Source organism: Salmo salar, chromosome ssa14, assembly GCF_905237065.1.
Source record: "Salmo salar chromosome ssa14, Ssal_v3.1, whole genome shotgun sequence".
Classification (NCBI taxonomy): Eukaryota; Metazoa; Chordata; class Actinopteri; order Salmoniformes; family Salmonidae; genus Salmo; species Salmo salar.
In genome coordinates this window covers 41,659,921-41,676,484 of record NC_059455.1, presented here as the reverse complement: position 1 = coordinate 41,676,484, position 16,564 = coordinate 41,659,921, and the positions used below count along the sequence as shown (strand labels likewise).

At 45.9% G+C, this 16,564-nt stretch overlaps 1 protein-coding gene across 11 annotated transcripts in view; it reads left to right on the top strand.

The window, feature by feature from the left end:
* The window catches only part of LOC106569640 (muscleblind-like protein 1), a 116,364-nt gene that overhangs the window by 78,855 nt on the left and 20,945 nt on the right, over positions 1 to 16,564 (top strand). For all 11 annotated transcript variants that reach the window (XM_045694382.1, XM_045694383.1, XM_045694387.1 and 8 more), the window contains 3 exons: positions 15,287 to 15,457; positions 15,685 to 15,735; positions 15,972 to 16,178. In XM_045694382.1, coding sequence (XP_045550338.1) covers positions 15,287 to 15,457; positions 15,685 to 15,735; positions 15,972 to 16,178 — 429 coding nt within the window. The remainder of the gene's footprint in view (positions 1 to 15,286; positions 15,458 to 15,684; positions 15,736 to 15,971; positions 16,179 to 16,564) is intronic.

The window sequence follows — 16,564 nt, the reverse complement described above, 5'->3', positions numbered from 1 at the left end:
TCAATATATATTTATGCTCAGTGTGTCGTCAGGATCCTTGTTGGAGAGTCGTTCTGTTGGAGAGTTCTCTCTTTCTCTCTCGGTTAGAATGGATCTTTCAAAGCGACATTCATTAATGTCGTTATAGGGTGGATGTTTCGTTGGTCTTCGCGTTCAATGATGTAATTTACTTAGCTGCAGACTAATAATTAATATCAAAGACTTGTTCTTATTCTGTCAGTATCGATAGTCTAAAAGTTAACCACGTGGTATAGTTCACTTTCAGTAGAGGAATTGGATGGTCAAACCTATTGGCCAACTCGCAATGGAGTGGAGGCCTGGTCTGAAGAAAGTAAATCAGGGTGGGGTTTTATAGTGAACATAGAACAGGCTTGTCACATGACGCCTGGTCCTGTCTGTGTCCCTGGGGGCGTGCCGATGACTGATTTAATCTTTGAACATAAATACATTCTATCACATTAACATCAGTACACAGCATCTCAATGTATTACAAAATAGCTTTATCCTTATTACTACATTCTATACAACCATTTGGATGCAAGTCCCATAGCCGAGGCTATTATATAAACAGTTTTATGGTAATATGTCTATATTGTCTCTTCTGAGTATCACAAAATTGTACCAAGCGGACCAGTTCGTAGCTGGATTCTTCACCAATCTTCCATACCTTCTCCAGAACATAAATGTCGTTCGGTTCCCCAATTCTGTGAGTTGGAAGAATTTCCTGTGTCTCTCTATGAAACCCCTCTGTGTCTCAACTGGGCCATATGGCAAGAGATTCTCCTCTAGAATTTTACAACCCCTTCACACAGGGCCTGGGTGGGGGGAGGTAGGTTGGGGGATGGTGCAAGGGGGAGGGGGTCAACTGTCCTCCCTGTACTCAAAGAGGGCAACGTCATGACAGTAGTCACCTGGAATGCTTTTCAATTCACAAGTGTGCCTTCTTAAAAGTAAATTTTTTAGCTGCTTTTCTTCACTCTGCGGTCTGACTCATCCCAAACCATCTCAGTTGGGTTGAGGTCGGGGGATTGTGGAGGCCAGATCATCTGACGCAGCACACCATCGCTGTCCTTCTTGGTCAAATAGCCCTTACACAGCCTGGAGATTTGCTGGGTCATTGTCCTGTTGAAAAACTAATGATAGTCCCACTAAGCGCAAACCACATGGGATGGAGTATCGCTGCAGAATGCTGTGGTAGCCATGCTGGTTAAGTGTGCCTTGAATTCTAAATAAATAACAGACGATTTCACCAGCAAAGCACCATCCCACCTCCTCCTCCATGCTTTACGGTTGGAACCACACATGAGGAGATCATCTGTTCACCTACTCTTACGTCTCAAAGACACGGTGGTTGGAACCAAAAATATCCAATTTGGACTCCAGACCAAAGGACAGATTTCCACCGGTCTAATGTCCATTGCTTGTGTTTCTTGGCCCAAACAAGTCTCTTCTTCTTATTGGTGTCCTTTAGTAGTGGTTTCTTTGCAGCAATTTGACCATGAAGGCCTGATTCACACAGTCTCCTCTGAACGGTTGATGTTGAGATGTGTCTGTTACTTGAACTCTGTGAAGCATTTATTTGGGCTGCAATTTCTGAGGCCGGTAACTCTAATGAACTTATCCTCTGCAGCTGAGGTAACTCTGGGTCTTCCATACCTGTGGTGGTCCTCATGAGAGCCAGTTTCATCATAGCGCTTGATGGTTTTTACGACTGCACTTGAAATTTTCCGTATTGACTGACCTTCATGTCTTAAAGTAATGATGGACTGTCGTTTCTCTTTGCTTATTTCAGCTGTTCTTGCCATAATATGGACTTAGTCTTTTACCAAGTAGGGCTATCTTCTGTATACCCCCGCTACCTTGTCAGAACACAACTGATTGGTTCAAACGCATTAAGAAGGAATGAACTTCCACAAATTCATTTTTAACAAGGCACACCTGTTAATTGAAATGCATTCCAAATGACTACCTCATGAAGCTGGCTGAGAGAATGCCAAGAGTGTGTAAAGCTGTCATCAAGGCAAAAGGTGGCTATTTGAAGAATCTCAAATATAAAATATATTTTGATTTGTTTGACACTTTTTTGCTTACTACATGATTCCATATGTGTTATTTCATAGTTTTGATTTCTTCACTATTATTCTACAATGTAGAAAATAGTAAAAATAAAGAAAAACCCTTGAATGAGTAGGTGTTCTAAACTTTTGACCGGTAGTGTATGTGCCATTTTTGTGTTTAAGGATGGAGTAGGGGGTAAATGAGAGAAACACGTCTTCCTGTGTGTGTGTGTGTGTATGTGTGTGTGTGTGTGTGTGTGTGTGTGTGTGTGTGTGTGTGTGTGTGTGTGTGTGTGTGTGTGTGTGTCCATTACATTGTATTGGAGTCACAGTCTTGTTAGTTTCCCAGTATCTCTGTGTTTGTAGCCTGCTGTGTTGTGATCAGCGATGAGAAGCCATATCTCTGTGTTTCTAGCCTGCTGTGTTGTGATCAGCGATGAGAAGCCATATCTCTGTGTTTGTAGCCTGCTGTGTTGTGATCAGCGATGAGAAGCCATATCTCTGTGTTTGTAGCCTGCTGTGTTGTGATCAGCAATGAGAAGCCATATCTCTGTGTTTGTAGCCTGCTGTGTTGTGATCAGCAATGAGAAGCCATATCTCTGTTCTCTGTCCCAGTGACTTCTGGCCAACCGTAGTGGCAGGTCAAAGCTTCCTATCCTCAGACACTGTGAAGGGAGTTCTCCACCAGTCAAACTGAGAGACTGTGATGGGGTCTGCTGGTTGCTCTCTCTACATAAACACAGCCCTTATCCTGTGTTCGGATTATGCACTTAGAAGTGTGTGTGTGGAGAAATTGTGTGGGTGTGGGTGTGGGTGTGGGTGGGTGGGTGGGTGGGTGTGTGTGGGGATTAGATGACTCAGTGCTAACGTCCCAGGTGTCTAAAAGCTTGTTGCTGGTTCTGTTCTCTGTCTAGACACACACACACACACACACACACACACACACACACACACACACACACACAACTCAGATCTCCTCAACACTCCGTCCTCTTGCCTTGACAGGAAGGGATGTGGCTCCTCCCAGCATTCTTTGCAGGCTGATTCATTGTTTGCTTAAATCCCACAGTGACAAAGTATGGTGTGTGTCTGCACTTGCTGCACTAGCCAATCATCCTGCTCCGTTTAACAGCAAATAAGAGCATTGTCTCTCATTCTGAGGAGAGAATGAAGGAGAGATGAATGTAGGAGTGACAATATCCAGCTAGAAGGGTTGCAGTGTCCCCACACCTATTCTCTGTCTCTCACAAACATCTAGAATCACACACAAAAATACTCCACTTGCAAATAGACCAAATTATTATAAACCATTTATGTCTCTTAAAATATTTGGAGCTGAATAGTCACCTTTGGGCCACATGGCACTTTAGAGAAGTGGAATAAGGCTTGTTTAGAGCAGTGGAATAAGGCTTGTTTAGAGCAGTGGAATAAGGCTTGCTTAGAGCAGTGGAATAAGGCTTGCTTAGAGCAGTGGAATAAGGCTTGCTTAGAGCAGTGGAATAAGGCTTGCTTAGAGCAGTGGAATAAGGCTTGTTTAGAGCAGTGGAATAAGGCTTGTTTAGAGCAGTGGAATAAGGCTTGTTTAGAGCAGTGGAATAAGGCTTGCTTAGAGCAGTGGAATAAGGCTTGCTTAGAGCAGTGGAATAAGGCTTGCTTAGAGCAGTGGAATAAGGCTTGTTTAGAGCAGTGGAATAAGGCTTGTTTAGAGCAGTGGAATAAGGCTTGTTTAGAGCAGTGGAATAAGGCTTATGTAGACCAGTGGAATAAGGCTTGTTTAGAGCAGTGGAATAAGGCTTGTTTAGAGCAGTGGAATAAGGCTTATGTAGACCAGTGGAATAAGGCTTGTTTAGAGCAGTGGAATAAGGCTTGTTTAGAGCAGTGGAATAAGGCTTGTTTAGAGCAGTGGAATAAGGCTTGTTTAGAGCAGTGGAATAAGGCTTGTTTTTCAACAGCAGAGGAAAGCGAGACCTCAGATTTGCCAGGCTATATTTAAAAGACTATTCCTATGAAACAGCTGTACAATCCAGCTGCTTGTCATAATGTGGGTCTCATTGTATTAAGGTACACTAATTATAAGTTACATCAGAGACAGATATAAGGAACCATTGTATATAGATGTACAGGATATTTTAATGAAGACAATGTCATTGTTGTAGAGTGCTTTGCTTTTCCTCTGCTTATTGAATAGTGGTTATATGCCTTTAAATCTGTGGTGTTCCATTTCTGACTTCCCTGTATGCAATAATTCTTAATAATTGTCTCTGCCTGTATGTATCTGTGAGCATCAGGGAGCAAGCGTGGATTCCAGAAATTTCGATGTTGTTAGGGCTGGGATTCTTCTGTTGTTATGGCCGGGATTCTTCTGTTGTTAGGGCTGGGATTCTTCTGTTAGGGCCGGGATTCTTCTGTTGTTAGGGCTGGGATTCTTCTGTTGTTAGGGCTGGGATTCTTCTGTTGTTAGGGCCGGGATTCTTCTGTTGTTAGGGCTGGGATTCTTCTGTTGTTAGGGCCGGGATTCTTCTGTTGTTAGGGCTGGGATTCTTCTGTTGTTAGGGCTGGGATTCTTCTGTTGTTAGGGCCGGGATTCTTCTGTTGTTAGGGCCGGGATTCTTCTGTTGTTAGGGCCGGGATTCTTCTGTTGTTAGGGCCGGGATTCTTCTGTTGTTAGGGATGGGATTCTTCTGTTGTTAGGGCTGGGATTCTTCTGTTGTTAGGGCTGGGATTCTTCTGTTGTTAGGGCTGGGATTCTTCTGTTGTTAGGGCTGGGATTCTTCTGTTGTTAGGGCCGGGATTCTTCTGTTGTTAGGGCCGGGATTCTTCTGTTGTTAGGGCCGGGATTCTTCTGTTGTTAGGGCCGGGATTCTTCTGTTGTTAGGGCCGGGATTCTTCTGTTGTTAGGGCCGGGATTCTTCTGTTGTTAGGGCCGGGATTCTTCTGTTGTTAGGGCCGGGATTCTTCTGTTGTTAGGGCCGGGATTCTTCTGTTGTTAGGGCCGGGATTCTTCTGTTGTTAGGGATGGGATTCTTCTGTTGTTAGGGCTGGGATTCTTCTGTTGTTAGGGATGGGATTCTTCTGTTGTTAGGGCTGGGATTCTTCTGTTGTTAGGGCCGGGATTCTTCTGTTGTTAGGGCCGGGATTCTTCTGTTGTTAGGGCCGGGATTCTTCTGTTGTTAGGGCTGGGATTCTTCTCTCTCTCTCTCTCTCTCTCTCTCTCTCTTCTCTTTCTCCCTCCCCCTCCTCCATCTCTCCCTCCCTCTCCCACCCACCCTCTCGCTCCCCCCCTCTCTCTCAATTCAATTAAATTCTCTCTCTCCCTCTCCCTCTGACCATCACTACGGACTTGTCATGCAGCAGGTTCTAGCGTTTCACTGACGCAGGTTCATGCTACAGTACGTGACTCACTTTGTCTGTCCCCTTCCCAGCTTCCACAGGCTGACGTTTCACTATTCAAAATGGCAGCCTGCTTTAGCCACTGTTTTGATTTAAAGTTTAAAGTTGTATTCATCGTATGTACAGGATACACATGGTTTACACCATCCAATGAAATGCTTACTTGCAGGTTCTCTCTCGTCAATGCAACAACAATAAGAGCTAATAAAAGAAAAGAATATGAACATAAAGTAAATAGCTCAGTAGAATAGAGGGCTGAAAGTTTCCTAGTACGGGGGTTGGCTGTCGTCACACACGACCTCCCTCGGCAAATGCCACAGCGGTAAATCCAAGGTGGGACGGATGGGGTCAGGTGGGGTGAGTGCAATGCGAACCCTCGGGGCCTGTTAACTACTCTGCGCCCCTCCCCTTGCCCCCCTGCCCTCTCACCCCCCCTGCATGCCAGTCACTGGCTAGTAGAGGTGCAGCTCTGTTTCAGAAGCCCCTTATCTGTGTCAGAATGCTTAGGAATGCCAGTTCAGCTCATGGAGATTTGTTCTTATGGTTAGTAGCATTGAATATGCTCGGTTTTGCTCAGTTTTAGAACTTATTTTCAGAACCTCTTTCAAAATAAGCTTGGCATAGTCTCCCTCCGAGTTTCTGACTCACTGTGTTTGCACTTTAGCCAGTTAGTCCATTAGTCCAGTCTAAGAACGGCATTGATGCTTCAGTATGGCCTCTCTTTTAACCTCTGTCAAAATGTTTACAGTCATAACTCCTGTTAGCTTGGTGGTGTTACCATTGCATAGAGTATCCCTTCTGCCTTGCATGCACCATTTAGCTTGAAAGAGTAAAAATGTTGAGGCTTTCAACCTTTTACATGTTAGTCGTTTAGCTGTGTCTCTGTTGTAATTCAGGTTAGCAGTGATAGGACTTAGCGACAGTGTTTTAACAAGCTAGCCAGTCATACAGCAGACTGCTGAGGCAGGCACCATGATTTGACCCAGTTGTTCACATTTCTGTGTCTCAAGTTTCAACAAGTCAGATGTCTGTGTAGACGTCTGCTTGTAACAGACACTGTCCATGAGGCATAAAGCACATGCGCGCACGCACGCACGCACACGCGCACGCACGCACACACACACACACACACACACACACACACACACACACACACACACACACACACACACACACACACACACACACACACACACACACACACTATACCGAGACATAACGGCTCCTGTTGTTGTTGTGATTGACTCAAACCTTACAAAAAAAGCACATTAAAAAAAATGATGTGAAAAGAACAGAGGGGGAAAAAAAAACACGTGAACAAATCACATGTGAGAAACAGATGTGTGACGTTTCACATGACTCAGACACGTGGTATCAGAACCCGGGTCTCACACGGAATGGGTTGAATATATTTATATGTACATATTCTTATTCATCCCTTTAGATTTGTGTGTATCAGGTAGTTGTTGTGTAATTGTTAGATTACTTGTTAGGTATTACTGCACTGTCAGAACTAGAAGCACAAGCATTTCGCTACACTCGCATTAACATCTGCTAACCATGTGTATGTGACCAATAACATTTGATTTCATTTCATTTGAAGCCAACATCTTGACCATTCGACCAAGTCACAGGCGGGGCTACATCATCATGTGACCATGAGCAATCATGACCGACTCATTTCCTCCATACTTTCCTGTGTTCATTTCCTCCGTACTTTCCTGTGTTCATTTCCTCCATACTTTCCTGTGTTCATTTCCTCCGTACTTTCCTGTGTTCATTTCCTCCGTACTTTCCTGTGTTCATTTCCTCCATACTTTCCTGTGTTCATTTCCTCCGTACTTTCCTGTGTTCATTTCCTCCGTACTTTCCTGTGTTCATTTCCTCCGTACTTTCCTGTGTTCATTTCCTCTGTACTTTCCTGTGTTCATTTCCTCCGTACTTTCCTGTGTTCATTTCCTCCGTACTTTCCTGTGTTCATTTCCTCCGTACTTTCCTGTGTTCATTTCCTCCGTACTTTCCTGTGTTCATTTCCCCGTACTTTCCTGTGTTCATTTCCTCCGTACTTTCCTGTGTTCATTTCCTCCGTACATTTCCTCCGTACTTTCCTGTGTTCATTTCCTCCGTACTTTCCTGTGTTCATTTCCTCCGTACTTTCCTGTGTTCATTTCCTCCGTACTTTCCTGTGTTCATTTCCTCCGTACTTTCCTGTGTTCATTTCCTCCGTACTTTCCTGTGTTCATTTCCTCCATACTTTCCCATGTTCATTTTCACATTTTAAGGTCAACTGAGGCTGTCAAATGATTCAAATTCATAATTTGCTCAGAGCTGTAATTTAAGATTTTTACACAAAAATAATTAATAATTCCACATGTGGAAACATTGATATTGAAACATGTTAACACCACCTTTACACATGTGAGGAGAATAACACTATTTCACCACCACATGTGAACTTACAATTCCACATGTGGAGTTTTCTTACATGTGAAACTGCAAATAAGATTTTCACATGTGATTGATTTTCATATGTGATTGATTTTCACATGTGAACTTGCAATTCCACATGTGAAAGTGAGATTTTCTGTGAATTTCGCGTTTTTTCTTCTCATGTGAAAAGGGGGTGTTAACATGTGAACTATAAGTTTAATACATGTGAAAATATGGTTTCACATGTGAAATTTAAGCTCAACATGTGAAACTGCAAATTCGTCCTGCCTGTATCTGAGTGGGGTAACTTCTGAGCGTGCATCTCAATTGTCTAATGTGGTTTCCTCTCCTTATCTCATTTCCTTCATCTGCACTGACCAGAAAACACAGGATGAATGCAATATGGAGAACGTTCACAAAGGAACTCGCTTCCTTTCACCTGTCCAAGTGTTTCATGTCAGTGCCAATGAAGGGAAGGAGGAAAAAACAGCTAACCATGTTAGACTAATGGAGAGCTTGGAATTATAACGTGGAATTGTCTGCATTTCGGTCAAAATTGAGTTATGGACATATATTCTGTACTGTATTCTCTGCCTATATACAACTCTAAATACCCCCAATTCATGTTGTTAAGTTAAAAAGAATACGAGATTATAAAATAAATTTCTCACACCATTCAAACCATTGAGGGTTTGCAACTTTAACCTTTTACATCTAGAGGTTCCGCTAGCGGAACACCTGCTCCAATATCCAATGATAGGCGTGGCGCGAATTACAAATTCCTCAAAAATACAAAAACTTCAATTTTTCAAACATATTACTATTTTACAGCATTTTAAAGACAAGACTCTCCTTTATCTAACCACACTGTCCGATTTCAAAAAGGCTTTACAGCGAAAGCAAAACATCAGATTATGTCAGCAGAGTACCCAGCCAGAAATAATCAGACACCCATTTTTCAAGCTAGCATATAATGTCACAAAAAACAAAACCACAGCTAAATGCAGCACTAACCTTTGATGATCTTCATCAGATGACACTCCTAGGACATTATGTTATACAATACATGCATGTTTTGTTCAATCAAGTTCATATTTATATCAAAAACCAGCTTTTTACATTAGCATGTGACGTTCAGAACTAGCATACCCCCCGCAAACTTCCGGTGAATTTACTAAAAATGTACTAAATTACTCACGATAAACGTTCACAAAAAGCATAACAATTATTTTAAGAATTATAGATACAGAACTCCTTTGTGCAATTGAGGTGTCCGATTTTAAAATTGCTTTTCGGTGAAAGCACATTTTGCAATATTCTGAGTAGATAGCCCAGCCATCACGGCTAGCTATTTTGACACCCACCAAGTTTAGCCCTGACCAAACTCCGATTTACTATTAGAAAAGTTTGATTACCTTTGGTGTTCTTCGTCAGAATGCACTCCCAGGACTTCTACTTCAATTACAAATGTTGGTTTGGTTCAAAATAATCCATAGTTATATCCAAATAGCGGCGTTTTGTTCGTGCGTTCAAGACACTATCCAAGGGTGACGAAGGGTCACGTGCATGACGCATTTCGTGACAAAAAATTTTGAAATATTCCATTACCGTACTTCGAAGCATGTCAACCTCTGTTTAAAATCAATTTTTATGCAATTTTTCTCGTAAAAAAGCGATAATATTCCGACCGGGAGTGGTGGTTTTCGTTCAAAGACGAAAGAGTCGACTCGTGCACGAGCCTCAGTCTCATAGTACTCTGACCGGCCACTATCCAAACGCGCTACTGTTTTTCAGCCAGAGCCTGCAAAGCCACGATTCAGCTTTTTGCCGCCTTCTGAGAGCCCATGGGAGCCGTAGGAAGTGTCACGTAACAGCAGAGATCCCCTGTATTGGATAGAGATAATCAAGCAGGCCAAGAAATGGTCAGACAGGGTACTTCCTGTACAGAATCTTCTCAGGTTTTGGCCTGCCAAATTAGTTCTGTTATACTCACAGACACCATTCAAACAGTTTTAGAAACTTTGGAGTGTTTTCTATCCAAAGCTAATAATTATATGCATATTCTAGTTTCTGGGCAGGAGTAATAATCAGATTAAATCGGGTACGTTTTTTATCCGGCCGTGAAAATACTGCCCCCTAGCCATAACAGGTTTTAAAGCCAACCATCTCAGATAGAACGTTTAGAATTCTAAGGTCCCGTATTGAGATGCAGCCAGGTGGCAGGCCAGACAGACACAGCCCATGGAATATCCTGTAAATAAATACATATATGTAAATAAATATCAATGTAAAGAACAGGCCTATGTGTGTCTGGCACCTGTTACATGATCATGACTCCTGTGTGTGTGTGCCTGTGTGTGTGCGTGTGTCACACTTGAAGTATCCTGACCCCAGTCCTCCAGGATTTCTGCTACTGCACCCTTCTTTCTTGGCACTGTGTATTGACAGCAGACCGCATAGACTGTCTCTCTTAGTTCATCAACTCTTGGCACGAGTGTTTTGACGTTTGACTTCATATTGTGACGCGATATCTCTATCATATGAATATAATATAAAGAATATCTAGTTAACAGAAGAAAATAAAGAGAAAATCAGGACAGAAGAAAAAGGATATCAAAGTGAAACAGTTCTCTAAAGACACAGGAGACAATAATACAAGAAACAACACTTCTGTAGCTTGTCAACTATGTGTCTGTCTATCCCTGTTCTCTCCTCTCTGCACAGGCCATACAAACGCTTCACACCGCGTGGCCGCTGCCACTCTAACCTGGTGGTCCCAGCGCGCACGACCCACGTGGAGTTCCAGGTCTCCGGCAGCCTCTGGAACTGCCAGTCTGCAGCCAACAAGGCTGAGTTCATCTCAGCCTATGCTACCCTCCAGTCCCTAGACTTCCTGGCGCTGACGGAAACATGGATTACCACAAATAACACTGCTACTCCTACTGCTCTCTCTTCGTCTACCCACGTGTTCTCGCATACCCCTAGAGCATCGAGCCAGCGGGGTGGTGGCACTGGAATCCTCATCTCTCCCAAGTGGACATTCTCTCTTTCTCCCCTGACCCATCTGTCTATCTCCTCATTTGAATTCCATGCTGTCACAGTTACCAGCCCTTTCAAGCTTAACATCCTTATCATTTATCGCCCTCCAGGTTCCCTTGGCGAGTTCATCAATGAGCTTGACGCCTTGATAAGTTCCTTTCCTGAGGATGGCTCACCTCTCACAGTTCTGGGTGACTTTAACCTCCCCACGTCTACCTTTGACTCATTCCTCTCTGCCTCCTTCTTTCCACTCCTCTCCTCTTTTGACCTCACCCTCTCACCTTCCCCCCCTACTCACAAGGCAGGCAATACGCTTGACCTCATCTTTACTAGATGCTGTTCTTCTACTAATCTCATTGCAACTCCCCTCCAAATCTCCGACCACTACCTTGTATCCTTTTCCCTCTTGCTCTCATCCAACACTTCTCACTCTGCCCCTACTCGGATGGTATTGCGCCGTCCCAACCTTCGCTCTCTCTCTCCCGCTACTCTCTCCTCTTCCATCCTATCATCTCTTCCCTCTGCTCAAACCTTCTCCAACCTATCTCCTGATTCTGCCTCCTCAACCCTCCTCTCCTCCCTTTCTGCATCCTTTGATTTTCTCTGTCCCCTATCCTCCAGTCCGGCTCGGTCCTCCCCTCCTGCTCCGTGGCTCGACGACTCATTGCGAGCTCACAGAACAAGGCTCCGGGCAGCCGAGCGGAAATGGAGGAAAACTCGCCTCCCTGCGGACCTGGCATCCTTTCACTCACTCCTCTCTACATTCTCCTCTTCTGTCTCTGCTGCTAAAGCCACTTTCTACCACTCTAAATTCCAAGCATCTGCCTCTAACCCTAGGGAAGCTCTTTGCTACCTTCTCCTCCCTCCTGAATCCTCCTCCCCCTCCCCCCCTCCTCCCTCTCTGCGGATGACTTCGTCAACCATTTTGAAAAGAAGGTTGACGATATCCGATCCTCGTTTGCTAAGTCAAACGACACCGCTGGTCCTGCTCACACTGCCCTACCCTGTGCTTTGACCTCTTTCTCCCCTCTCTCTCCAGATGAAATCTCGCGTCTTGTGACGGCCGGCCGCCCAACAACCTGCCCACTTGACCCTATCCCCTCCTCTCTTCTCCAGACCATTTCCGGAGACCTTCTCCCCTTCCTCACCTCGCTCATCAACTCATCCTTGACCGCTGGCTACGTCCCTTCCGTCTTCAAGAGAGCGAGAGTTGCACCCCTTCTGAAAAAACCTACACTCGATCCCTCCGATGTCAACAACTACAGACCAGTATCCCTTCTTTCTTTTCTCTCCAAAACTCTTGAACGTGCCGTCCTTGGCCAGCTCTCCTGCTATCTCTCTCAGAATGACCTTCTTGATCCTAATCAGTCAGGTTTCAAGACTGGGCATTCAACTGAGACTGCTCTTCTCTGTGTCACGGAGGCTCTCCGCACTGCTAAAGCTAACTCTCTCTCCTCTGCTCTCATCCTTCTAGACCTATCTGCTGCCTTTGATACTGTGAACCATCAGATCCTCCTCTCCACCCTCTCCGAGTTGGGCATCTCCGGCGCTGCCCACGCTTGAATTGCGTCCTACCTGACAGGTCGCTCCTACCAGGTGGCGTGGCGAGAATCTGTCTCCGCACCATGCGCTCTCACCACTGGTGTCCCCCAGGGCTCTGTTCTAGGCCCTCTCCTATTCTCGCTATACACCAAGTCACTTGGCTCTGTCATATCCTCACATGGTCTCTCCTATCATTGCTATGCAGACGACACACAATTCATCTTCTCCTTTCCCCCTTCTGATAACCAGGCGGCGAATCGCATCTCTGCATGTCTGTCAGACATATCAGTGTGGATGACGGATCACCAGCTCAAGCTGAACCTCGGCAAGACGGAGCTGCTCTTCCTCCCGGGGAAGGACTGCCCGTTCCATGATCTCGCCATCACGGTTGACAACTCCCTTGTGTCCTCCTCCCAGAGTGCTAAGAACCTTGGCGTGATCCTGGACAACACCCTGTCGTTCTCCACTAACATCAAGGCGGTGACCCGATCCTGTAGGTTCATGCTCTACAACATTCGCAGAGTACGACCCTGCCTCACACAGGAAGCGGCGCAGGTCCTAATCCAGGCACTTGTCATCTCCCGTCTGGATTACTGCAACTCGCTGTTGGCTGGGCTCCCTGCCTGTGCCATTAAACCCCTACAACTCATCCAGAACGCCGCAGCCCGTCTGGTGTTCAACCTTCCCAAGTTCTCTCACGTCACCCCGCTCCTCCGCTCTCTCCACTGGCTTCCAGTTGAAGCTCGCATCCGCTACAAGACCATGGTGATTGCCTACGGAGCTGTGAAGGGAACGGCACCTCCATACCTTCAGGCTCTGATCAGGCCCTACACCCAAACAAGGGCACTGCGTTCATCCACCACTGCGTTCATCCACCCAGTCAAAACTGTTCGCTGCTCTGGCACCCCAATGGTGGAACAAGCTCCCTCACGACGCCAGGACAGCGGAGTCAATCACCACCTTCCGGAGACACCTGAAACCCCACCTCTTTAAGGAATACCTAGGATAGGATAAAGTAATCCTTCTAACCCCCCCCCTTAAAAGATTTAGATGCACTATTGTAAAGTGGTTGTTCCACTGGATATCATAAGGTGAATGCACCATTTTGTAAGTCGCTCTGGATAAGAGCGTCTGCTAAATGACTTAAATGTAATGTAAATGTAATATGAATGTGTTGTGTTTCTACCTCCAGATAACCTAGCTGGATATCTGGGTGGTGGTCCCACAGGGCCACAGAGACCCTCTTCTGAACTGAACACACACATGTATGCAGACACAGACAAACAGACACAGACACACAGACGCAGACAAACAGACACAGACACACAGACACACAGACACACAGACGCACACACAGACACACAGATACAGACACACAGACACACACAGACACACAGATACAGACACACAGACACACAGACACACAGACACACACAGACACACAGACACAGACACACAGACACACAAACACACAGATGCAGACACACAGACACAGACACACAGATACAGACACTCAGACACAGACACACAGATGCAGACACACAGACACAGGCTCAGACACAGACACACAGATGCAGACACACAGACACAGGCTCAGACACACAGACACACAGACACAGACACACAGACACACAGATGCAGACACACAGACACACAGACACAGACACACAGATCACAGACACACAGATGCAGACACACAGACACACAGATGCAGACACACAGATGCAGACACACAGATGCAGACACACAGATGCAGACACACAGATTCAGACACACAGACACACAGATGCAGACACACAGATGCAGACACACAGATGCAGACACACAGATGCAGACACACAGACACAGGCTCAGACACACAGACACAGACACACAGACACAGACACACAGATGCAGACACACAGACACACGGACACAGGCTCAGACACACAGACACACAGATACAGACACACAGATGCAGACACACAGACACAGACACACAGACACACAGACACAGATACACAGACACACAGACACACAGACACAGACACACAGACACACAGATACAGACACACAGACACAGACACACAGACACACCAGGCTCAGACACACAGACACACAGGTGCAGACACACAGACACACAGATGCAGACACACAGACACAGACACAGACACACAGATGCAGACACAGACACACAGACACACAGATGCAGACACACAGACACACAGACACACAGATGCAGCCACACAGACACACAGACACAGACACACGACACACAGACACACAGATGCAGACACACAGACACAGACACACAGACACACATTTTTCTCCCACGGGGCAGAGCAGAAAAGGAGAGCCCTTAACAATTAGTGTCAGGCTTAGTCCAGACCTAGGGTGAAGCAGGGTTAGGGGCGTGCAGCTATAAACAGCTCCACACACACACACACACACACACACACACACACACACACACACACACACACACACACACACACACACACACACACACACACACACACACACACACACACACACACAAGCAGTTGTCAGCTGACTGTGTGTGTGTGTGTGTGTGTGTGTGTGTGTGTGTGTGTTTTTTCAGGACATGTCTCGGATGTTGACTTGTAGAGGGAACCATAACAAATCCGCAGGTCACCTCAGGACATGATCTCATACTGCAGATTATAAATGTTGTATAAATATGGAATTAAATGATATCATGGAATTATGGGTATCTATCTTCTGTCTGTTGTTGTCGTACATGTTTTACTGTCAAAGTAATGCCAGTGTTGTCTGAATCTGAGTCAACTTTCACCTAATTTACTCTCTTCCTGTCCCCTCCTCCTCAGGGCCGTTGTTCCAGGGAGAACTGTAAGTACCTCCACCCTCCTGGTCACCTGAAGACCCAGCTGGAGATCAACGGCAGGAACAATCTGATCCAACAGAAGAACATGGCCATGTTGGCCCAGCAGATGCAGCTGGCCAACGCCATGATGCCCGGCACACAGCTTCAGCCTATGGTGAGACAACACACACACACACTCATGTACAGTACATGTATGTCTTACACACACACACACACACACACACACACCACGCAAACACACAAACACACACACACACTCACAAACACACACACACACATGTATGCACACATACACGTGAGTGTAATAGAATGGAAGTGAACTGTGAGTGCATGCCAGGACCTGAAACCCCTCTTCATTTTCCTCAACTTTTACCAATCCAGGTGAATCTCTATGACCTGGTCCAAGACAGCAACAGGTTCAGCTTACATCAAGTAATTACCTGGCAGCACCACATTACAGGACAACAACACTTACAGTAGTCTGTGTCTTAAATGTCACCCTATTCCCTATATAGTGCAGTGCTTCTGAGCTTGCAGAGTCCTAAAGCAATGCATCACATAGGGAATATGGGGGTCAGTTTACTGTTGAACACAGTACATTTAATATTTGACCTACCAGGAAGTATAATTTCTCACCTTTGACCTTTGTCTCTCTCTGCCCCCGACAGCCTATGTTCCCCATGGCGCCAGGCCTGGCCACCAATGCCAGCGCTGCGGCTTTCAACCCGTACCTGGGTCCGGTGTCACCCGGCCTGATGCAGCCAGAGATCATGCCTAGCCCACAGGTCCTCATGGCAGGCCACCCCAACCATGGACAGGTCCCCAACGCTGCAGCCGCTGCCGCACAGAAACTCATGAGGACAGACCGACTGGAGGTGAGGGATACAGACGGACGGATGGACACGCAGACAGACACACACGCACACACACACATATACCCCGCTCCAGCAGCACAGAAACCCTGTACTGACCCAAGAACACAACATGCTGTGTTAACACAAAGCCTCTGCTGCCCTCTGCTGCCCTACAAATGCTGCCTTCTGCTGCCCTACAAATGCTGCCCTCTGCTGCCCTACAAATGCTGCCCTCTACTGCCCTACAAATGCTGCCCTCTGCTGCCCTACAAATGCTGCCCTCTACTGCCCTACAAATGCTGCCCTCTACTGCCCTACAAATGCTGCCCTCTACTGCCCTACAAATGCTGCCCTCTACTGCCCTACAAATGCTGCCCTCTTCTGCCCTACAAATGCTGCCCTCTACT